At 60.2% G+C, this 24,147-nt stretch overlaps 1 protein-coding gene across 1 annotated transcript in view; it reads left to right on the forward strand.

Annotated features, from left to right (window-relative positions):
• KCNH2 (potassium voltage-gated channel subfamily H member 2) overlaps nucleotides 1–24,147 on the forward strand; it is a 57,768-nt gene that overhangs the window by 12,397 nt on the left and 21,224 nt on the right. Inside the window, 4 exon segments of the mRNA XM_048511176.1 lie at nucleotides 13,314–13,478; nucleotides 15,468–15,783; nucleotides 15,785–15,909; nucleotides 17,049–17,263. Of these exon segments, the coding sequence (XP_048367133.1) occupies nucleotides 13,314–13,478; nucleotides 15,468–15,783; nucleotides 15,785–15,909; nucleotides 17,049–17,263 (821 nt within the window).

The following is a 24,147-nucleotide window of genomic DNA, read 5'->3' on the forward strand; positions in this document are numbered from 1 at the left end:
AAGACAGGCAGCTGAAGGGGCCCTGTTGGGACACAAAGGCTCAAATGGCGAAAGGACAGAGGAGTCCCAAGGAAGAGCGGCTGCAGTGCCCTTGCTGTCTGTCTGTCTGTCTGGCCCCCTGGTCTTTGATAACCCTGCCCTGGGCCGGGTGGGGGTGGGGATTTGGGGCTGGGTGCCAGACTGCTCTGCTCTCCTCCTATTCCCCATCCCTGGGGGCCTCCCACACCAGGTGTCTCTCCTCTCGGGAGCCATCTGCCTCCGGCCCACGTCAGCTCCGCAGGCCCAGTTCCGGCAGGCCGGGTAAACAAAGCCAGCTCGCAGCCGCAGCCGCCGGCGCAGCAGCCGCATCTCTCCCCCCCCCCTCGCTAGAAGGCCTGCAAGGAGCCTGCGAGGTGGGGACCAGATCCACTTGGGCCCCGATGCCTGGGCTCACCTCTGCTTGCGGGGGGGGGGGGGGCTGCCAGGGGGAGAGCTCTGCTTTGCATGCCAAAGAACGCCTGGAATTCAGCCCCTGGCAGTGCCTCTGGTGAAGAGGACTGGGAGGCAGACGGGACACCCTCCCCCCCCCCAGGAAGCCGAAGAGGCAGGCTGGCCAGTGGGAGGGGGGCCTCATGGCCCCTCCCCGGCAGCACCCCTGGGCTTCCCTGTGTGCAGGCTCCTCAGATGAGGAAGAAAATCAAGTGGGATTTTTCCCCCTGGAAAGAAACAAAAGACCACCCCCAGGGGACGCCTGTGGCTGAGGCTGGCCAGGTTCTTTTTCGGGGGGGGGGGGGGGTCCACAGTCTGAGCTCCTGCCGGGCAGCTCAGCTGTGGCCATAAGGAAGGCTCCAGGTCTGTGTGGCCAGAGGCAGTCCTGACCCTCCGGCCTCCTTCTTGCCAGTTGCTTCCCCTCCCTCCCTCCCTCCCCCCCCATCCTGACGGTCTTCTGCAGAAATAGCCTCCGAGTCTTGGAGCACCCCACAGCTTTGATCTAGAAGTTCTGGTCCAGTGGGGGAGGGGGGTGTTTGGGGAGGGGCTCAGGGTCCTCTTGCAATTTGGTGCCTAACCGAACAGGCAGACATTGAACAGGGGGAGCTTTTCAGGGAACGTTTCACCTGCTGAATGTTTGCCTGCCACGCCGCTTTCGAGGCCTGTGTCAGGAAGGAGGAGGGTTGAGTTTCTGACCCTTCAGGCCTAGAAGCCGCCCTCTTCTGTGTCCAGAGGTGGGGGTGGGGAGGCCCGGGGCTGCCCAGGGACCAGGGAGTGCCACTCCCGGGCTCACAGGTTTTCTTAGTTATATCTCCTATACCCCTGGTGGCAAACCTTTGGCACTCCAGATGTTATGGACTACAATTCCCATCTGGCCAATTGGCCATGCTGGCAGGGGCTGATGGGAATTGTAGTCCATAACATCTGGAGTGCCAAAGGTTCGCCACCACTGTCCTATACTCTGGTTGAGTTCCACTCCCATCCCCCGCCCCACCTGGGCTCTCTGCTTCATCCTGTTAGGCAGGAGCGAAGTGGGGGGGGGGGCGTGCATCCTGCTTCCAGCTCAGGGCCTCTGCTTGGGACCGGGAGTGGGGGTCCGGCCCCCGTGGGTCTGCGTTCTGTTTAGTTCTGCCTGGTAGAGTGGGTCTTGATGCATGCAGGAGGATCATGTGCAGTTTGTGTGGATCTGGCGGTGGGTTCTCTCCTGGCTCCCCACTGACAGGACTTCCGTTGTACCTTCCTTATTTTGGGGTTAGATGTTCTGTGGGGGACGTTTTCCAGCTGGCAGGTTGCCAAACAATGGATTCTGCTGCGGAGAGAGAGCCCCACTCGCCTGGAGGAAGCCCCCTTGATTAGCTGGTACTTGTCTTGTTAACAATTCCCTTGGCCAGCAGTGTGTCTCCCCCACCCCCACCCCTGCCCATCCTTCGCCCTCTCTCTGGCAGATGTTGAGGCACGGCTGGCAGGGCCTTTTCTGCCCCCCCCCCATCTCCAAGGCACTGAGTGGGATTGTGTGGCTGGGGCACGTTTGGCACCCGTGAGTCTATTTAGAAATTGTTGTCAAGCTCCTTCCGAATCACCGGCAGTGGCTTTCCCGGGCCACCTGGAGGAAGGGCTTTCCTGTCACCTGGGTCAACTGGAGATGCTGCCAGGAACTGGGCCTGCGACCTTCTGTCGGCCACACAGAGACTCTTCCACTGAGCCTCCACAGCCTCTCTGGCATGTTGGTCAAGCCCTTCGGTGGTGAGATCCTCTTCCTCTGTGCTCAGAGATCCCGTCAAGGATCCCAGAAAAGGAGCCCGCTTGAGCCGGCCGGGAAAAGCAAGCGGTCTGGTCCAGCGGCGCTCCCCTTCTCCAAGGCAAGGGAGGTTTGGAGAGGAGCGGTTGTCTCTTCCGAAATAGAACTGGGGGCAGCAGCGTCTGTCTCCTGCTTCGCGTGCTTGCAGAGGGGCTGATTAGGAGCTAATGAAGACCTGGGCCAAGCCTGGGATGTCTTGTGGCTGCTGTGGCAGGAGCCAGGGAGGGGAAGGCGGGGTGGGGTGGGGGCGGGGGTGGGGGCAGGGAGGGAGGGAGGGACTGGCCCGAGGTCACCCTGAACTGTGCTGCCCTGGGCCTTTTCCACCATGAGTGGGAGACACAATGAGGAGCAGCAGTGGCGTAGGAGGTTAAGAGCTCGTGTACCTAATCTGGAGGAACCGGGTTTGATTCCCAGCTCTGCCGCCTGAGCTGTGGAGGCTGATCTGGGGAATTCAGATTAGCCTGTGCACTCCCACACACGCCAGCTGGGTGACCTTGGGCTAGTCACAGCTTCTCGGAGCTCTCTCAGCCCCACATACGTCACAGGGTGTTTGTTGTGAGGGGGGAAGGGCAAGGAGATTGTCAGCCCCTTTGAGTCTCCTGCAGAAAGGGGGGATATAAATCCAAACTCTTCTTCTTCTAATATTCCTTCACAAACCCCTTGGTGATTGCAACGGCTGGTCTTTGCAGCTTGTTGAGAGTATCTGGCCTAATCATACACCATCTGATTTTGTATATGACTTTGCATATGCTCCCCGCACAGGAGCATTTCTGCACGAGTCAAACTCACAAAAAGGAAACCTCGCACACTGTAGCTTATTCCAGCACTGTTGGCAGCCGGCCATTTTTGGATGCTTGTTGCAGTGAAGAGAAGTATTTTATCATTGACTATTTGTGGCGGCAGATAGCAGGGATCAGAGGTCACCTGGTCAGTGCCGGGGCTGAGAAAGAGGGGCCCTTGGCTGCTCTGTTGCTTGTTCCCTGGGCAGGGGGGCTCCAGAGCCCCTTCAAGTGTCCCTCAAGGCCGGCCTCGGAGACAAGGGGTCATCTGCCGTTCCTGCCTGTGACTTGCCCTCAGGCTCGTTCTGGGGTGGTCGTGGCTGCCTGGAGTGTTTTGTGTGCCAGTCAAGGTGTCTGCCTGTCCAGGTAGCCGTGGGGCATGTGTGGGACCAGCACAGGCACCCAGGGCAGAGGTAGCAGACCCCTCCCACACCCAATGGACTGACTGCTGTTGCCTGGTTTGGGGAGAGGGGAGGGGGGAGGGCCCTTGTGTCCTGGGGGTGGGCTTCCCCCTGCCCCCGCCCCTCCAGGCAGCACTAGTTGAGCTGGACGGCTGCCCCACGTCAAGGAGGAGGGAGGCGCCAGGGCGGCCGCCTGCCGGCCAGCCTCTTCCTTCGGCCTCTTGGCAGGCGGTGGCTCAGCTGACAGCTGTGTATCCCTGGTGTCTCCGGGCTGCGGCGGTTCTGGGCTGCGTCAGCGGCGGGGCCTGCGGAGTGATAAACTCTGGCTGCCGGATTGGGCCAGGGAGCAGAGAGCTTTCCGGGACAGGCCTGCAGAGTGCCTGCCTGTCGCCATGGAAACCCCCCAGCCTGTGCACTGCAGCCCCCCCCCCCCCCAGAAATGCTGCAAGGGACCCTGAGGCAGAGGCGGGCCAAGCAGGCTGGGCTCATTCTCCCGCCAAAGGGTCTCATGGGGTGGGGAGCCCCCACAGCCTGGCCAGCTGGAGAGAGCCCTGAGCCGAAGGCAGCTCGGTGGGCTCACCCGTGGGGTTCCTGCCTCATCTCTCTCTCCGCCCTTGTGCGTCCCTGGGCAACACGCGGCACAGAGGTCTTGTGAGGGGGGCTGCCTGTCCTCAGCAGAGGGGTCGCCCCGGAAGAGCAGAGTGAAATGCTTGCACCTGCCCAGAAGGTCGTGGAGTAACTCTGGTGCCTTTGTCTCAACTTCTCCCTCCAGACTCCTCAGACTTCAAAATTACCTGACAGCTTTTGGGGTGCCAGAGTAACTCATCCTGCCCAGGACCAGCGCCCCCCCCCCCCATCCCTTGAGGAGGCAGAGGTCTCAGAGTCAGCTAGCACAATGTCCTTTGAGGTCACGGCCTTCCCACTGGTCTGAAACCTGATGAATTCCAGCTCAGCTCTTCCTGTTGGATTCTCCCCTTGGAATTTTTTGGCACGAGGACCGTGGCGTGATGGGCACATGGACAACAGAATGTCCTGGGAGATTGTTTTCCCCATTGTTATCTTGCAATTATCAGTGCCAGATTTGTGTCCATTTGTTCTTTGGCCTTGAATTGGCCTCTTTTGAGAGCAGCAGTGTTGATTTTTTAAAAAATGGCCCCACTCACACTGGTGGGGGATGAGCCAGGTGGGCCCAGCTGGTGCTTTGAGGTCCGGTGGGAGCATCACTTGAGCAGGTGTCAGAACAGAGCAGACCCCTGGCGTTGCTGCAGGGGTCGTCTCCTTGCTCTAGGTCTGGCAGGGGCCTGTGGTGGTTGGCAGGAAGCTGTTTTGGGTTAGGGCCGTGGTGGCGAACCTTTGGCACTCCAGATGTTATGGACTACAATTCCCATCAGCCCCTGCCAATGCTGGCAGGGGCTGATGGGAATTGTAGTCCATAACATCTGGAGTGCCAAAGGTTCGCCACCACTGGGCTAGGGGAACGAACGCCTGGAGCGTCTGGCTCCCTGCCCACAGAAGCCCCTCTTCAGGCATCCAGCCCTTCAAGTGCTCCTGGGGATTCCGAGGCAGGTGACCTCCTGGTCTGTTGGCAGGCCTGGTTCAGCCTCCTCCTTCAAAGGGGTCTTTGGGTCTGGGGAGCAGCGCCTCGTCTCCCTGTGGCTGGCCTGCCACCCTGGGGGGCCGGAGCCACAGCCCTGGCCGAGGAGGGAGAGAGGCGTGCGAGTCGGTCTGGCTGGGCCGGACCTCGGGCTGACTTCTCTTTGGCTTCGGCTGCCCCAAGGGAGGGAGCAGGTAGCGGCCGAGAACAAGAAGGGAGGGGCGCTGCTGCTCTCAGGGGTGAGGGTGCAGCTGCCTCCCACCCATCTCCCTCTTGGCCCCCTAGGGATACATTTGTAGCCTGCAGAAATTCTGCAATGCTTGGAGGCGGGCCGTAGGGGGATGAGTGGAGGGGGCTGTGTGTGAAGGACAGTGGCTTGGGGAGGGGGGGGGGGCAAGAGGCCTAATGGTGGAGACACGGGGCTGTAGAGGGAAACTTCAAGGGGGATTTGGCCAGGTGCTTTGTGTGTGGTGATCCAGAGATCACAACAGGAGTCATCTGTGCATCCACACTGCTTTGAGGCGCTTGCCAGCGGCCTGTGTTTTGGGCAGGGGCGGGAGGTCCTGTGCTCAGGGAGGGGAGGCCTGGGCGTGGCTGGACCTCAGCCTTTGCAGCGCAGCATGAAGTGGAGGGTGGTCAGCCAGGCTTGTTCCCTGGGGGGGGGGGGTGAGAGCGGAGCTGGGGCAATCACAGAGTGCGTCTGCAGGCCCTTGTGGCCCTTTGGTGGCCGTGGCCTGTTGAGGCTCTTGGCAGCTGGAGTGCCCCCCCCCCCCAGCCTATAGAGCATGCTGGAGTCATCCAGGGATGACTGAAAGGTGACGCGGGGTGTGTGTTGGCCGCCTCCACCAGGGAATTCAGCCCGGTTCCACACCACTTCGGCAGGGAACCGGTTGTTAAAAAATGGTGCTTGTAAACAACTGGTGGATTTAAATTATTTTGACTCCCACCCTGGTTGGCCTCCCTCAAAAGTCTCCCTTAAAGGTGCTGGGGGAGGGGAGCTTGGCTAATACCTTGAGCTCCTGGAGGGACCCCCCCTTTGCACCAGGCGAGAATTAACCCTGGGCTGCACTGGGGATGGTGTGCGAGGAGGGAGGGGTTTGTGTGGCTAGGACTTCACTTCCCTTGAGCCTCCCTGGCTCTCTTTGAGTCTCTGCTGCTGTTGTAGGCCCTGGCCTTGGATTTGGGTAGGGGCCGGAGACCAGGAAGCCCTTGGCTAAGCGTGGCATCAGCAGGGGGGTGAAAGCTGGAATGGAGGGGGGGGCTTGGAGCCTCACCTGGGAAGCTGCTCTTGGTCTGAATACCCTTTCCCTTTATTTCAGTGGTGAGAGAGATGTACTCTGTGCGTGCTCAGAGGCACTGACTGGCATTTTGGGAGAGGCTGTAGTTCTGCATGGAAAGCCTTCTGCACATGCTCAAGCTCTTCAGTTTCTCCATATTATGCTATGTCCTGGTGTTAGAAAAAGATTCTGGGCTGAAACTCATGAAAGGTCTAAAGGCGGGGGGGGGGGGAGGGAAGGGAAGCAGGTGCCCCTTCTGGGCTTCTTACCAAGTCCTGCTGGTGCCAAGCTGAGAAGGAGATAGCTCAGGAAGAGCACACTTTCCAAAGCCACAGTAGGGAGGAGTCCCGGTGCCAAGGTCCAGAGCAGGAGAGGCCTGTCCAGTGGGATGGTTCCAGCATCAGCCTCTGCCAGCCTGGCCTTTGGCAGCACCTGTACTCTCACCCCCCACCTCCCCCCCACCTGCACCTTGACGGGACTCCCCACCCCGCAGCTTTTCAGGAACAGCTGGCTGGCTCCCAGTGGAGGGGGGACACAGAGAGCAGCTGGAGGGAGGGGGGGACACGCCCGGAGAGGCTGCCTGGATATAGGAAGTGGGGTGTTGCAGCGGAATCCACCATGGGGCCAGGCCCTGTCCCTCCACAAAGGCCAGCTGGCAGAGGCGTCTCTTGCTTTTCCGCCCACCCCTTTCCCGAAAAGAGGGGCAGACCTGGGGGGGGGGGCACTCGCTGCCCTTCAACCCAGCCCCCAAGGGCACCCCCCACATACACACATCCTTCACTGAACAAGCATTGGCAGCTTTAAAGGCAAGAGTGCCACCTGCTGACCAAAGTGCAGAAGTGCGCCAAAAATCCTCAGGCGGGCAGACATGGACACGCCTGGAGCACCGCCACCGCCGGGTCCTCTTTGTGCAACGCTCACGTCCGCCTCCCACTGGAGCCACTGATCATGACATGTCTGAGCACGGGCAACCTGCCAACCTCACCACTGAACCCCACTACCAGGCCTCTTGTGCCTGTCGTGATGATCTTTGCGCACCACTCGTTTGTCACCAGGTATTGGCTCTCACCTTACTTACAGGAGGGGCGTGAGCGGGGGGGGGGTGGGGGGGGGGGGGTGGAGATAGGGGTGCCCCATGGTGATTCTAACTTGTGTGAACAGCTCCAAGAGATGCTTCCAAGCCTGCAGATATATATGTCATTTTTTGAACTGGTGTGTCCCCACATAAGAACATATAAGAACAAGCCAACTGGATCAGACCAGAGTCCATCTAGTCCAGCACTCTGCTACTCGCAGTGGCCCTCTGGAGGGAGAGATAGACTGGAGGGGCAGAGGAGACTCATTGGGTGCGAGGGGGGGGGAGGAGACGGGGTCAGCAGGTGGCCCCTCCAGTCACCTCTGTGGCTTGACAGGCAGGGGTAATAAAGCCCCTGGATCTGGGCTTGGGCCTCTGCAGGAGGTGGGGCCGGGGGTCAGCAGGGGCCCTCCCTTCCTTCTGGCTTCATTTCCTGCTCACTCCCCCATATTCCTCTCCCTGGAGGACCTTGTTGCCGGCCGTTCTTCCTGGAGCCCAGAATGGAACCCCGTCTCCTCCCCCCCACCACGCACCCAATGAGTCTCCTCTGCCCCTCCAGTCTATCTCCACCAATCCCTGGGCTGAGAGAGGGGGCAAGTGTGGCTGGCCCAGCGCTCCAGGAGGGAGCCCCCCCCCCCCCGGTCTCCTTCAGGCATCCTCTGACGCCCTTGATGTGCTTTACTGGGACGCCAGTTTCCAAGGGCTGATGGCTTAGATGTCAGATCCTTGGGTGGGCTCGGTGCACCCCCCTCTGAGTCGGCCCTTGGCTTGCCCCCAGGGCCCAGAGAAGGGGGTGCTGAGCGATGGACACGAAGGGCCGCACGGACCTCGGAGCAGGCGTGCCCGTCGGAAGGGGCCTGGCCTCTGATAGCCCTGGACCAGGGGTAGGGAACCTGCGGCTCTCCAGATGTTCAGGAACTACAATTCCCATCAGCCTCTGTCAGCATGGCCAATTGGCCATGCTGGTAGGGGCTGATGGGAATTGTAGTTCCTGAACATCTGGAGAGCCGCAGGTTCCCTACCCCTGCCCTGGACGGTCAGGCTGCCTTCTTCCCTCGGGAGCCTGTTGCCATGGCGTTGCGCCTGGCCACAGCCATATTTAGGCATAGAATCCCCTCTGGCTCCTCATGCCAAGTTCTGCAGCCGTTTCCGGGGCTGTCTTCTTCTTGTCCTGAGCTGGGACCAGGGGCTGGGGGGCCGGCGGGCAGCTCTGGTCCAGCAGGTGAGCATGAGGGGAAGGAGGCCGTTGAACTCTGCCCATGCTCAGCCACTGTGGACATATCCTGGCCAGGGACCCGGGAGGCAGGCCTGGCATTGTTTTGTGAGGGCCAGAACCTAGAGAGCGCTGCCTTTTTTTTGCCTGGCTCATGCCGGCACACACTGCAGTGAGCAAATTTCAGCTGTGCCAGTCTGGCGGAGGGCTTCCCTGCCTGGCATGGCTGCCATTAAATTCCTCTCCAGACCTGGCCGGGGGGGGGGGGGGCTTGCAGGAGAGAAAGGGGGGATATAAATCCAAACTCTTCTTCTTCTTCTTCTTCTTCTTCTTCTTCTTCTTCTTCTTCTTCTTCTTCTTCTTCTTCTTCTTCTTCTTCTTCTTCTTCTTCTTCTTCTTCTTCTTCTTCTTCTTCTTCTTCTTCTTCTTCTTCTTCTTCTTCTTCTTCTTCTTCTTCTTCTTCTTCTTTTGTGCACAACTGAGACAGGCAGGATCCTGAGCCCACCCAGGCAGCTATTGACTGTGACCAGTCTGTGGTGAGGAAGGGCACTCTGTACGTCCTCAGAAGCTCCTGCCGGCTGCTGCTTTCCGTGTGGGCCTAGGCGAGGCACGGTGGGAGAGGCTTCGTCTGCCACAGCGAAAGGAGGCCTAGTGGGCGGGAGCCGAGAAGTGAAGTTGGAAGGTAGACAGGGTCCTCATCTGTCCCTGGCAAGGGGAGCCAAGCAGACAGCCTCATTTGGCATCACTGTTCTTGGGCTGGAGAGGGAGGGGCTTCAGCGACCAGCTCGGCCCCCCCGGTCCCCCTGCCTGCCCGCCCACCCCAGGCCTGAGAGGTCGCCCTGCTTCTGCTGAGCTTATCTCTGGGGCCAGGGGCTCAAGAGATTTGCCCTGAGAGGACGGAAGGGATGCCCAATGGGCGGGGCTGAGACTCACGCCTGGCTGGGGCTCCTTTCTGCCCCTCCACCCCTCCCCCTCCCTGGACACCTGGCCGAGTCCTCAAGTAGCAGAAGAAGCCCTCTGGACGGGAGGGACGGGCTGCTTTAGACGAAGGGGGAATCGGGGAGGAGAGACCCATCAAGGGCTGCGAGAGGTGGTGGGCAGCAGGAGCTCCCTTGTCCAGGGGCAGTCAACCTTTGCATTATCAGTGGTGAGAGGCAGTGTCATGGGAAGGCCCCGGCCTCTGTACCCTGTTTGTTGGCCCTCCAGAGCACCTGGTTGGTCACTATGTGAGACGGGATGCTGGACTAGATGGACTCTCCCTGGTCTGACCCAGCAGCGGCTTCTGATGTTCTTATCAGGGGAAGCCGGTCTCAGCCTCTGGAGGAGATAGGAGCTAAACTCTTGGTGCATATGCAGAGTGCCTTTTCTGAAGCAGGGAGTGCTCACAGACACCTGGGTGGGGAGGGGACAGAAGCCTGGGAGGGCTCGAGCCCCCAGCCCAGTTGGCAGCAGCCTAAGCAGCAAAGGTGGCGGGGGGGGGGGGGCTGCGGCTGGCCTGGCCTCGGGCGGCTTCTGCTTCCCAGTGGGGCTGGGGGGGGGGGCTGGGTGCGTCTTTAAGCAGCTGTGAGGAAGATTGCGCCACTGCTGGGCCGCAAATCCCTCTGGCTTCCCTGGGAAATGAGGTCAGGGTGGTTCTGCTGCCAGCAGCCGCTGCCCTTCACGGGGCACCGGAGGGGCCCTGATGCACCCTGGCTGCGGAGCCCCAACCCCCACCCCCAGGACCGGCTGCCCCTTTGCTGTGAGGGGGCATGTCTGTGGGACGGCTGGGGACTGGCAAAGGGGAGGAGCTGGAGTCAGGGTGCAGCTGCCTCCCCCAAGTAGAGGGGACTGCTCCGTCCCTGCTGGCTGGGAGAGATAATCCCTCTGCGGCCGAGGCGGGGGCGATCACAGCTGCTGGGCCAGAGGGTGTGGGAAGAAGCCGCAGCTGTGAAGAGCGCTGGCATCGCCCGCTTGGTCTTGGCCAGCTGCTGTCCTGCATTCGGTGTAGGGGGGCTTCAGAGCAGGGCAGAAAGCCCTGTTGGCACCTGGGCATCGTGGGAGGGGGGTCAAACAGCTCTGCTCGAGCCACACCCCCATCAGGGCATTCTCATCCACGGGGCTTCCTGGGCAGCTGCCTGCCCCGGGGGTGGGGGTGGGGGTGGGGGTAGGCTGTGCTGAGAAGAAGAAAAGGGGAGGAGTTTGGATGTGTGCCCCGCCTTTCTCTCCTGTTAGGAGACTCAAAGGGTCTTACAAACTGCTTTTCCCTTCCTCTCTCCGCAACAGACTCCTTGTGAGGCAGGTGGGGCTGAGAGAGTTAAGAGAAAACTATGACGAGCCCAAGGCTTCATGTGCAGGAGTGGGGAAACACACAAGGCTTCATGTGCAGGAGCGGGGAAACACACAAGGCTTCATGTGCAGGAGCGGGGAAACACGCAAGGCTTCATGTGCAGGAGCGGGGAAACACACAAGGCTTCATGTGCAGGAGCGGGGAAACACACAAGGCTTCATGTGCAGGGAGGCCGTTCGGGAAACACACAAGGCTTCATGTGCAGGAGGGCCGCGGAAACACACAAGGCTTCCATGTGCAGGAGGCCGGGAAATGCACAAGGCTTCATGTGCAGGAGCGGGGAAATGCACAAGGCTTCATGTGCAGGAGCGGGGAAACACACAAGGCTTCCATAAGTGTGCAGGGAGCCGGGAAACACACAAGGCTTCATGTGTACAGAGGAAGGCTGAGGAAATGCACAAGGGCTTCATGTGCAGGAGCGGGGAAACACACAAGGCTTCATGTGCAGGAGCGGGGAAACACACAAGGCTTCATGTGCAGGAGCGGGGAAACACACAAGGCTTCATGTGCAGGAGCGGGGAAATGCACAAGGCTTCATGTGCAGGAGCGGGGAAACACACAAGGCTTCATGTGCAGGAGCGGGGAAACACACAAGGCTTCATGTGCAGGAGCGGGGAAACGCACAAGGCTTCATGTGCAGGAGCGGGGAAACACACAAGGCTTCATGTGCAGGAGCGGGGAAACACACAAGGCTTCATGTGCAGGAGCGGGGAAACACACAAGGCTTCATGTGCAGGAGCGGGGAAACACACAAGGCTTCATGTGCAGGAGCGGGGAAACACGCAAGGCTTCATGTGCAGGAGCGGGGAACAATTCCAGTTCACAGATGAGAGTCGGCTGCTTATGTGGGGGATCCAACCCGGTTCTCCAGGTTAAGGTCCCTTTTCGGTTTTGGCAAAATAGCAGCATCAGGTTTTGGAAAACTTTCTCCCAGGTGCCTCTGGGCACAGAGCGGATGAATGGAACGGGAGGGGCTCTGAGGAAGCTGCTTGCTGAGCATGGGGGAGACCCCGAGGGCAGAGGTGGGATCCAGCAGGTTCTCACCAGTTCCCGAGAGTGGGTTACTAATTATTTGTGTGTGCCGAGAGGGGGTTGCTAATTGGGTCTGCTTTTCCGTTAGAAGTTCCATTAGGTCCAGAAATCACAAAGTCCTGTTGTTTCCTATGTGGCTGGTTAGCGAAGGTAGAAAACGGGATAATTCTCCCTGTTGGGCTGTTTTAAAAACATGTTTTAGAAATACAGTAAAGTTCCTTGTTTAAGGAAAGTCTCCTTCTTTTGATTTCTGGAAACAAAATTAAGTATTTGAAAGTATTAAGTATTTGACAGGCAGTCAATTAGAGGAGAAGTAGTTGTTTCTGTTGGCAGTAGACGATAGGCCTTGCTATAATGAGTTTAAATTATGGACAGAAAGATACCAGCTGGAAATTAGGAACTTTTTTTACAGTAAGAGTTTTTTACAGTAACAGTAACAGTAACAGAGAAATTATTAATTCCCCGCCCCCGGAATGCCTGACCACGCCCCTGTCGTGCCCCGCCCAACCCCATTGGCGCTACGCCACTGTTTGAATCCCACCACCAAGGGAACCTGTTACTAAAATTTTTGGATCCCACCACTGCCCGAGGGCCCCCCCTTACTAGGTCAGGCCAGAGTGGGAACCTCAGCCCCTCACCCAAAGAAAAGCAGGGCAGACGTGGTGGGGGGGAAAGGACTGTGACATCACAGCCGCCTTGTGGAAACCCCGTGGGGATTGCAAGGGAAGAGGGGAGCACGGGTGGTTTGCCATCACTGGGACTTCCTTGGTGGCCTCCCATCCAAAAAATAGCCAGGACCAGCCCTGCTTAGCTTCCAGGTTCTGCTGAGACCGGGCTCGCCAGGGCAGGGCATGGCATGGGTACGGCCAGTCAATCCAAAGGCCCCAACCCTTACCTCTGGCCCCCTTCAAAGCGTCCTCTGCCCATTGACAGAGTTTGCTAGAAGTTCCTGGCAAGCCAAGCCCCTTTCCCGGCAAGATCTGAGCTGCTTGAGCGGAAGAGCTCAGCTTTCAGAAAACGCTGGACGGCCGAGGTCTGACATTTGGCCGGCTGCCAATGGGGCTTCCGTAGAGATTCACTGTAGGAATGCAGGTGTGCTCCTCCTCGGGCCTTCCGCCGATTCCCAGGGGGAGAAGGGCTGGCATTAAAAACGCAGCAGCTGTTGCAAGAGACCCCTTCCGGCTGGGGCTTCCTTGGCATCACGGGAGGGGCGGGCAAGGCCCTTGGCTCCCCATCTTGGCCCTTCCTTCCCACCTCCCTCCACTGCAAAACCTTTCTCTCCCCCAACCCCCCCTCCCCGGAAGAGCTGACGGCCCCCTTCTCCTTTTGTTCCCTCCCACCCCCCCGCAGGCAGCTGCTTCCTGTGCCTGGTGGACGTGGTGCCGGTGAAGAACGAGGATGGGGCCGTCATAATGTTCATCCTGAACTTCGAGGTGGTCATGGAGCGGGACCTGCTGACCAGCCCGGTCAAGAACACCAACCACTGGGTCTCGCCAGCGGCCTGGCTCCCCACAGGTGGGGGTCTTTTGCCCGGGGTTCTGCTGCATGCATGTCCAGCTGCTTCCGTGGGAGTCTGCCAGCATAAAGGGGTCCCCCCCTCCACCCTCATGGGTTGTCCGCACACACTTACGTTCTGGCCTCCTCCTCTGGTCAGTGCTGGCTGCCCCAGCTTCTCCGTGGTCCTGGAGCTCGCTGCTCCGGCCCTGCACCCCCCAGTGTGGAAAGGAAGGTGAACGGCTTTGTCTTGGCTGGAGAGCTGCAGTCCCCAGGAGCAGGCCCAGCCTGTGCGAACAGCGTAGGGCTGATCGGGGTGTGTGTGTTCCTGACTACAGAGGACTCCTGTGGGTCAGCCTCCATTGAGGCAACGGGTGTGGTTGTGCCCAAGAGAGTTGAGTGGGTGAGTCAGTCCAGTGTGGGCTGGAGCCTCCCTCCATGCAAACCCTTTCTCCCCCTTTCCCCCCTTCTGGGGTCTTTGTTTTAAGAAGAAGAAGAAGAAGAAGAGTTTGGATTTATATCCCCCCTTTCTCTCCTGCAGGAGACTCACAGGGGCTGACAATCTCCTTGCCCTTCCCCTCTCACAACAAACACCCTGTGAGGTGGGTGGGGCTGAGACAGCTCCGAGAAGCTGTGACTAGCCCAAGGTCACCCAGCTGGCGTGTGTGGGAGTGTACAGGCTAATCTGGTTCACCAGATAAGCCTCCACAGCTCAAGTGGCAGAGCGGGGAATCAAACCCAGTTCCTCCAGATTAGATACACAAGCTCTTAACCTCCTACGCACTGCTGCTCCTTAAAGGGCCTTCAGCATTTTTTCGTCCACAAGGGTGGGCTTCCACACCATCACTTCTGTCCACGTGTCTTTTTGCACTACTGTTAAGTGCTAGTAGAATTGGGGGGGGGGGATGGGGTGCCTTGTGGCATTCAGTTAAGCCCTCTGTTCCCCGCTTGGTTGCTTGAAAGTCAGAGTTCTGTTGTCCGGGGTGGGGGGGTCCCCCTTCCCTGCGGGTCCTTCTCTTCTCAGCTGCTCCCTGTTCCCCACTGGGCATTCCTGCACCAGCTCTTGCTTGTGCCAGCGAGGGTATTCATTACTACTTCTGTCTTGCAGCCCAAACCATTACTCATTCAGTTCATTATTATATCTAATTAAACATTAGAATAATATATTTTTAAAAGCAAACAGTGGTTTTAGCTGCAAAGAAGAAGAAGAAGAGTTTGGATTTATACCCCACCTTTCTCTTCTGTAAGGAGACTCAAGGTGGCCTAAAAGCTCCTTTCCCTTCCTCTCCCCACAACAGACACCTGGTGAGATGGGTGGGGCTGAGAGAGTTCTGAGAGAACTGTGACTAGCCCTGGGTCACCCAGCAGGAACGCAGGAGTGCGGAAACACATCTGGTTCACCAGATAAACCTCTGCCACTCAGGTGGAGGAGTGGGGAATCAAACCCGGTTCTCCAGATCAGAATCCACCTGCTCTTAACCACCACACCATACTGTTTCCCCCAAACAAACTTCTAAAAGAATTGGTAGGTGCTGCTCGAGAGCAGCCCACAGGGAACTTTCTCACTGAGTGTCCGAGGCCTCTGTGGGCTGCTCAAGACATTCCTGCCTTTCGTGAGTCAGATTTGTAGCCCGCCCCCAGAGGGCACAAGGCAGAGGCATGCGAGCATGTGCATTTCTAGCCTCACCACAGCCCTGTGAGGTAGGGTAGGCAGAATGGAAAGGCCCAGGATCCTCTGAGACCACGAATGGAGCTTGTGTTCCTGCCTCTCTCGGCATTCACTTGGGGGAGGCCACCGGGGGGAATCCTGACCTCCCCACTTTCCAGACCCCCTATCCACGTGCCACCTTTTCCTCCCACAAGTGGGGCTGTATGAAGCAAAGCCACAGGGGGGAGGGGGGCATCCTAGAGGCCCCTTTTCCACAGAGCGAAGTCCCTTCTGCACAGAGAAGGGCCACGGGCGTGTCTCACCAACTCCCCTCTCTCTTTCTCCCCCCCCCCCCACCTCAGCTCGTGGCAAGTCCTTCCGGCTGAAGCTGCCGGCTTTGCTGGCCTCGACCGGGAGCAAGCAGTCGCTGCCACAGGACGACCCCGATGAAGACGTGGTGGTGGACTTCTCCAAGCAGAGCAGTGAGTCCGTGGCCCTGAACGAGGCCCCCTCCTCTCTGGACAACACCTGCCTGGGCCACGGGGAGCCTGAGGACCGGCAGGCCTTGATGGAGCGTGAGGGGGGCGGGGGGGCGGAGCCCCCCATCACCCACTCCTCCCCACGGATGGACAAGCCCCCCCGCCTCAACCTGCAGGCCTCCTTCTCCAACTGCAGCCTGGACCCGCAGCCGCCTCCCCTCACAGAGCTTCTTCAGCGTGCGCCGAGCCTCCTCCGTGGACGACATCGAGGCCATGAAGGCTGAGAGCGACAAGGGGCGGGGCCAGGGCCACCACGCCAGCACAGGTATGTGGGGGGGGGCTGTCAGTGGGCAGTGTCCTACAAAGGTGCCTGGAGCTCATCACACACACCTCCCCCCACAGCTGCACCCCAGCCCTGAACTCTCTGGGGCAGGGGGGCAGCTAAGCGCCATCAGGTGGGACTCGCCCCGCCCCCAATCTCCTAGTGACACCATTGGATGCCACACAAGTGTGTGAGTGGCTGCTTGTGGGATACAGCCAGGGGGTCAGAGGGTGAGAGGAAGACCATCCGACTGAGCCCCTTCTTGGGGTCACATTCGTCTCTTCCCAGCGATGCCCAAGACAAGGCCGGAGGTGAATGTGTGTAGCTGACTGGCTTCTAAGCTGGAGGAACTGGATTTGATTCCCCGCTCTGCCACTTGAGCCGTGGAGGCTTATCTGGTGAACCAGATTAGCCTGTGCACTCCCAACACGCACGCCAGCTGGGTGACCTTGGGCTAGTCACAGTTCTTCGGAGCTCTCTCAGCCCCACCCACGTCACAGGGTGTTTGTTGTGAGGGGGGAAGGGCAAGGAGACTGTAAGCCCCTTTGAGTCTCCTACAGGAGAGGAAGGGGGGATATAAATCCAAACTCGTCCTCTTCTCCTTCTCCTCCTCCTTGTCCCCAGGCAGGGCCTGGCTCCCCAGCACTTCTGCAGCAGCAGGGCCCCACTTTTGAGCCCCGTGGCCCTCCCTTGTGCTGGTAGGGGCAGCGCCAAGGAGTGTGGTTGCCAGATCCCGCCAGGCCACTGGTGGCAGGTGGGCCTCTGACCTTCTTGGGGAGGGGGCCTCTATGCACCAAGGCCCCGGTGGGCAGCCGTTGCCAGCTGTAAAGAGCAGCACAGAGAGCACAAAGTGGGGCAGCCCCACTCGGCTGCTGCGTGACTTATTAGTTGAGGTTTCCGGATTGTCTTCCAGGCCAGCCCTGCGCCTGCCCTGTCCCTGTCACTCAAATCAACACGGCCACATTTGCTGGGCCCAAGAAGGGTGACGGCCTCTGAACAGACCGGAAGTCCTTTCTGCCCCCCCCACCTCCCCCCCCTGCCTGTTTCGAGGAAAGGCCGGGCGGGCCCCCTTCACTGGGCGGGTCCCCTCCGCGTGGCCAGCAGGCACCCCCTCCGCCACGTCTGTCCTGGCTTCTCGGCAGGTGCCGTGAACCACGCCCGGAACCACCTGCTGAACTCCACCTCCGACTCGGACCTCGTGCGCTATCGGGCCATCAGCAGGATCCCCCAGATCACCCTCAACTTTGTGGACTTCAAGGCCGAGGCCTTCCTGACCGCCCCGCCCAGCGAGAAAGAGATCATCGCCCCCAGCAAGATGAAGGACCGCACCCACCACGTCACGGAGAAAGTCACACAGGTGGGCCCTCTGGCTCCGGGGGGGGGGGGGATTTGCGGGGGGAGGGGGAGGGATTTGGCGCTGGTGCTCGGGGGCCTCTTTTCCGGCACCTGCCCTATCTCAAGATGCGCAGCTTGAAGGAGTTTTGCAGAGGGCCCTGGGCTTGGCGTCAGAGCTGGGGAACCGGGTTCAAATCCCAGCTCTCCTTTGAACCTCTCTGCCAGGCTAGCCAACTGCCCAGCAGTTTGCGGTGGAGAAAAAGGCAGAGAGGAGAATGAGTGGGGGCTGCCCTGTGGGGGGGGGGCAGGGAGCCAAGAATGAAAGAATAGAGGAATGGGGGGGGGGGTTTACAGCCAGACCAGCCTCTCCCACTCCCTGGATGAGTGAGGAGCAGGAATTCCCGGCTTCTCAGCATGATGTGTGTGTGTGGGGGGTGTGTGTGACATGACTCAAGGGAGGAGGAGGAGAGGAAGCAGCCTTGGGCTGAAGCCGCAGTCCTGGGGGGGTCGCTGTGGGTCACAGCTCTCTCTGTGGGTCACAGCTCTCTCTGGGCTGAAACTCCGAGCAGGAAAGGGGGCAGCAGCCTTGGCTGACATTCTGGTTCTGTGGAGGCCTGTAGCAGGGTTCCCAGGATGCTTTGGGGCATGTGCAGAGTGCCTCCTCCTCCTCAGAACCTACAGGGAAAGTGGAAGCATTGAGCAGTGGGCATATCCTGCAGGCTCAGATTTCTGGCTTGGGCTGCTCTCACACGACGGTTGGGCCCCCGGCTCACCAGCACGCTTGCCCGACTGGCCCGTGAGAGTGGCCCAAGCCGGAAATGCTCTTGGCCTGAGGGAATCAGCCCCAGTGGCCCTCAGGTGGCACGTGAGCCCCACCTGTGCTACCTGGAGCGCCCTGCTGGCTTCCAGGCACCTGCTGCATTCAGTGTTGTTCAGGCAGCTCTCCTCGCAGGGGGGTCCAGCCGTACCAGTCCTGCTCTGGGGAGTAGCTCTAAGACAGCTGGCCAGTCCTCCTCTTGCCTCTCGGATCAGGACCGGGAGTGTGAGGAGACGAGAGGAGCAAGGAACTCTTTCATGTGCCTGCACCGGAATCTAAGCCTGCGGGATTTGCCCACTGCTCAATGCTTCCGCTTTCTCTGTATGTTCTGAGGAGGAGGAGGCACTCTGCACATGCCCCAAAGCACTGGCACTTCTAAGAGCGCAGGTTGCCTCTCTGAACGTGGGTTCCAGGGCTAGGAGTGGGGGAAGGGGCCCCAGAAGCCCCCCACCGCCTTCCCAGCCTGGCCCTGGCCCTTCTCTCCTCTCTCTCCTTCCAAAAAGTGTGCCTTGCCGTGGCCTGAATTGGGACCAGCGGCCGCTCTCAAGGAACCCCCTCCCGCCCACGTCTCTTCCTGCAGGATTGGCATAGCTGCCAAGGGGCAGGGGCCTGGGGGCCACTGGAACCATCCCCACCACCCTGCCAGGTGAGGGGTGGGGGTCACACCTGGGTTCTAAGCCCCTTGAGGTGTCTCTGCCTGAGTCCCTGCCCGCCTTTGTCCAAGCTGCTGGCAGCCCCTCACTGCTCCTTGCCCCCAGCCCTTCCGGGAGAGCCCCTCCAGGGCCTGGCGTCTTGCTGGCGGTGGGTCGTTGCTCTGCTGCCGCCGCTGGAAAGGGTCTCCTTGGGAGCAGGGGCATGTGCAGGTGAGGGTGCGCCTGGACAGGGAACCTCGGCCAGATGTGGGGGGTGCAGAGAGTTGATCTGCCTGCTGTTGCTGTGGTGCGCTGGGGCCGTGAAGAAGCAGCGGTGGATGGGGTGGGGACAGATGTGGATTGGCTGAGGAGGGGCAGGGAGGCGATGGGGGGGTGTGCACGTGAGATGCTCTGCCCGGGCGGTGTCTTCCGCGGCTGGTGTGCCCGAGTGAGTGCAGCGCAGGGGGGGGGGGCGCTCTCTCCTTGGGACAGCCGGAGGGTTTATGGGCCCATAACTCATGGCTGGGCTGTCTCTGGAGGCATCTGCATTGGGAGCCCCTCCTCTGCCTTGCGCAGCCCCAAGGTGACCGCACCGCAGTGTTGGTGTGTGGGGTGGGGGACTTGCTAGGGACTGGGGCACGTGAGAGGGAGTGGGGTTGGGGCCCCAGACAGGTTATGGGGCAGGCCCAGGGCTTTCTGCCTCCCCCGTCTCCTGCCCCCCCCCCCCCGCACACACACACTGTGCCTTGACGGCCAGCGCAGGGGGACATCTGCTTCAGAGCCTAGCAGAGCTGAGCTGCCAGTGAACGAGAAGGAGGGGGGGGTGTCCCTGAGTGGGCGGCAGCCAGCCAGGCCTCCCGGTGGCGGGGGGGGGCATGGGAGGGGGCAGACTCTGCCTGCTGCTTCTCCATCTGTTGGGCTGCGAGTGGAGTTTGGCCATCAGCCGCTGTCTGTGGGAGCCCAGGCAAAGGCCCCCCGCGCCCCCTCCAACCGACTGACTGAGCGACCGAGCGACTGGGCGTCATGCCTTGAGAGAGCGCCTCCCCTCCCCCCGGCCGGCACCCAGCATGTCTCAGGGCCGGAAGGACAGCAGCAGCCAGCAGGAGGGCAAGAGACCCCGGGTGCGCCATGCCGTCCGCCTCTCCAGCCTGGTAGCCCAGGAGGTAGGGGGGCTGAGGGGCCTCAGCTGGGGCAGAGTGGGATAGAGTGCAGGGGGTTGGTGGGGGTCCCAGGGTCCCTGGAACTCTGGGCTGGGTCTGGGTGCCTGGCAGGTGGGTGGGACACGGAGTGCATTTTGCACATGTTCAGAGGTTTCGCTTTACCGTTTCGTGTGTTGTGGGGCTGGGTTTTGAGCCTTGGTGAGGCCAGGAGAGGCAGGCGGGGGGAAGGGGTGGGGGGTGGGGGGATGCTGGACCTGGCGTGTTTTTGGGGGGTGGGGGGCACAAAAGGCAGTCCAGTGCAGTCTGTCCCTGGGGAGCACCTGCCTTTGGATCACTGAGGGAGGGGGGCAGTGTGGCTCAGGGGTTGGGCACCACCAGTTTTGCTTGCGGACGATCCCTGGTTCGATTCCAGGCGTCGTCTCTGCTGAAAAGACTCAGCAAGGATTCGGGTGAAGATTTTTCACATCCAGCTGCACCTCTGGAGTCCTTTAAGCAGAGACGGCTGCAGTTGAGCCACAGAACTTGTGCCCCCCACCCACCCACGGAGCCCCATCCGTGGCCTGCTCAGATGGGCAGCAGATCCAACTCAGTAGAAGGCAGCTTCATATGTGAACCCCCAACCCCACTGAGAGCTTCTCCCTGTGGAAAGATCCCCCCACTTCAGAAAGTGTCGAGGGCCCCCCAGGGCTCTTCTGACCTCTGAGTAGGTGGAGAGAATTCCTGGAATTCAGAAACCACCCTGGGCAGCAGCAGTTCCCTCCCTTTGGTGGGCAGAGCTGGGTCCAGCGCAGGGGCCCCCCCCTCCCCAGCCCCCCCCCCCACTAGGCCTGCAGGAGATTCTTCTGGCCCGGCCAGCATGGCAAGGGCTGCCTGGTGCCAGTGTTGGGCACACATGCCAGGCCCTCTGTTGCCCCTGCTCTGCCCACGTGAAAAAGGCCGGGGTTCAGCCGGAGCCCCCCAGGGGCCAATGGAGCGGAGGGGGAGGGGGCCATCTCCTGTGGCCCGAAAGGCCAGCCCCGTTTCTTTCTCAGTTTCAGGTTTCACCTTGGGGGGGGGGGGGCTTTGTGTGTCGCTTGCGTGCAGACGGTTACCTGGCACGGTGTGGGGCATATTTCAGAGTCACCGGAGTGGCTGGCTGCCCAGTTCTGCCCTGTCAGGGGCTGTTGGCCACTGAGCCCAGTGTTCTTCTGTCTTTAGAGTCTGGAGCTGGCAAGGCCTTCCCCGAGGGGTCTGTGCAGGTAGCCCGGAGGGTCCGGTCCGGTGCGTGCCTGGGCTCCCGGTCCCATCCAGCCGCTGTGACCTGCTCAGTGCCCGGGGCCGCTGGTCTCCTCCCGGCTTCTGGGACTTGGAAATTGGCTCTAGAGCCCCCTGGTGGCCCTTCGCCTGAGCTGAGAATTGCCCGAAAATGGTTGCCTCTGCAGCACTTCACCCTCAGCAGAGCAAACGTGCTTCCAGCGCCTGGCCCTCCGTGCCAGAATTGGCCCCGGTGCTTCAGCCGTTGCAGCTACACTCTGTGAGTAGGACAGGAAGGAAGGGGTCAGGGGGTGAGCCGTCCAGCTCCAAGGGCAGAGTATTTAAGGGCTTACAGATGCTGGCAGTTCTGGCTGAAGCAGGACACTAGCTGACCCTCCCTCACTTGCTGGTATAGTCCCCTTGAAGAGCCAGAGATGGAACAGGCGAGCTTCTTTTCTGCTGCCTCAGAGGCCGGGACACGGAGTGATGGGTTCAAGGTGCAGGAAAAGAGATTCCACCTAAACATGAGGAAGAACTTCCTGACTGCCAGGGCTGTTGACGGTGGAATTCGCTGCCTCAAGGAGAGTGGTGGAGTCTCCTCCTTTGGAAATTTTTAAACAGAGCCTGGATGAGCATGTTGGGAGTGCTTTGATTTCGTGTTCCTGCTGCATGGCAGGGGGTTGGACTTGCTGGCCCCTGGGGGTCTCTTCCGACTCTATGATTCTATGAAATGGCTAGACAGGGAACCCTTCCTCTTGAGGTGGGAAGGGCTGAATGGTCAGCGGGAGGAACTCTCCCATGAGAGATTTAAAGTTCTCTGGGTGCAGTGAAGGAACTCTCTCTCGTCTTATAGCTTCCGACCAGGGAGGCGTGTGCCACACAGGGCTAGGCCTTTGCCTGGGGTCCCACCCGGCCCACGTGGATGAGGAAGCCCTGCTCGGGGAACGAGGGCAATGCAAAGCGTTAAACTGCTGCCATATCAAGTAAAGCCAGCCGGTGCTACTTGAACATTGTGTAGGATCAGTACCAAGTGTAGGGATGTTTTTAACTTTGCAGTCCTGCTCAGCCTGAATGCTTGCAGAGGCAACGGGCATTCTTTTTACACGTTTAATCCGCTCCCTTATATTTTGAATGCTCTCAGCCTGACCACTGAAAAAACGCCACGCCTGGTCAGTCTTGCTCTCTGAAGTGTGGTGGCAGAAGTGGCTGGAGGAACCACGCGGAGGCCTAGGTAGCAGCTGGCATCAGCGGCCTCTGGGCAGCGGCTGGCATCAGTGGCAGCCCAAGGCACAGAGCAGGGGATGAGTGACTCCGAGGAGAGGATCTCAGAGCTGCTGGCTACCCAGCTTGCTGTTGTGCCGGGGAAAGGGGCAGTGGGGCCAAGTGGTGGCTGTGGGATTTTTTGACCCTCTTCTCCTGGCGTCCTTCTGGGCTGCGCAGCTGGAACGGTCCCTATTCGGCTGCTTCTCCCTTTGAATTTCCCTCCTGCTAAGAATTCACAAGGGGGCATTCCGGAACTCTCTCAGCCCCAGTCTGTAGTGTGAGGTTAAAATACCAGCCTACACTACAGGGCTGTTGTAAGGATCTGAACAAGCGAGCCTGTGGAAAGGTGCTTGGGAAGTCCCAGCCAAAGGTCAGGTCTCTTCGTGCTCTGTGCTAGTCAGATCTCATCTGCTGCTGAGCGCTCTGCTTTGAGGAAGGGGCTGGCAAACTGGGGCGGGTTCAGGGGTGGGCAGGAAACACGGCAGAAGCTCCAGCCCCTCAAGGGGAGGTTGTGGAAAGCCTGAGAGCAGTGGCGTATCTGCCAGAGGGACACGGGGGGTCAATTGACCCCTGATGCCCCCATTGGATCATGTGGGGGGAGACTTCTGTCAGGTGCTTTGCAACCCAACGGGAGCCAACGTGGCTGACCTCCAGGTGGTGGCTGAAGAGTCCCACTATTATACCTGATTTCCAGGTGACGGGGATCAGCTCACCTGAGAAAATGGCTGCTTTGGAAGGTGACTGTGTGGGGCTATGCTGCTCCATTGAAGCCCCGCCCTGCCCCCAAACCCGTCTCCCCCAAACTCTGCCCCCACAAACCTCCAGGTGTTCCCCACCCTGGAGCTGGAATGCAAATGGGGGCACGGAAGGATCACCCAGGCAAGGAGGAGGGCAGCATCTCTGGAGGACCCCCGTGCCCAGGCGGGAGCTGAGTGGAGAGGCTGCCACTCCCTCCAGGGGGACTCAGCTGCAATTCTGAGAGGTCTCCAGGCTCTTCCTGGAGGTTGGCAACCTGGCATGCCCCGTCTCCCTCCCATGTTGAGGCTGCCTCTCTGAGCTCCCCCCCCCACGCCCACAGGTGCGCCCAGCCGCCCGTTCCCAGGTGAGGGGCCCACCCCAGCCAGTTCTCCTTTCTGCTCAAGGAAAACCTTTTGCCCCGAGAGGCTGGTTGATTTTAGAGACGGGCCCGGCTGGGTGCTCAGCTCCTTGGTAACCAGCCTGGCCCACCCCTGGCAGGCACCAGGTCTCCCCTCCCCCTCCCTGCAGCTAAAAATGGAGCATGGGGGGCACTGTTGCCAACCCTTACAGGGGCAGCCCAGTCTGGCATGAGCCCCCCCTCCCCAGCCCAGCTTAGGGCCTTAAGCAGGAAGCCACGGGCTCGGCCTAGCCTAGTGTGTGTGTGTGTGCGTGTGTATGTGGGGTGGGGGGGGGGTGGCGGCTTTTGGATCCGTGTGTCGTGGGGTCTCAGTTTTCTCCAGGCCTGGAGCGAACAGAGAATGTCCCAGGCGTCCAGCGTTGCTGCTCGTGCTGCTGTTTGTTGAGTGGGGAATGCTTTTTGTCTGCAAAGCGGTGTTACGGTTTCCTGCCTGATTTCTCTTTGCTGCAGCACTGGGGGGGGGGGCGCGGGGGGGGGGGGTTGCTGCAGCTCAGGCTGGGACCGAGGAACTGGCTGCAGGCAGCGCGTGAGTCTGTGGCAGAGGCAGGCTTTGAGAGTCTCCCAACCAGCCAACCCCTTGGAGTAAATGAGCCTGCCAGACCTGTGCAGCGGAGTGGCCGGCCGGGCTCAGAACTGGCTACTCAG

This window comes from Sphaerodactylus townsendi, linkage group LG11 (assembly GCF_021028975.2).
Source record: "Sphaerodactylus townsendi isolate TG3544 linkage group LG11, MPM_Stown_v2.3, whole genome shotgun sequence".
NCBI classification, from domain to species: domain Eukaryota; kingdom Metazoa; phylum Chordata; class Lepidosauria; order Squamata; family Sphaerodactylidae; genus Sphaerodactylus; species Sphaerodactylus townsendi.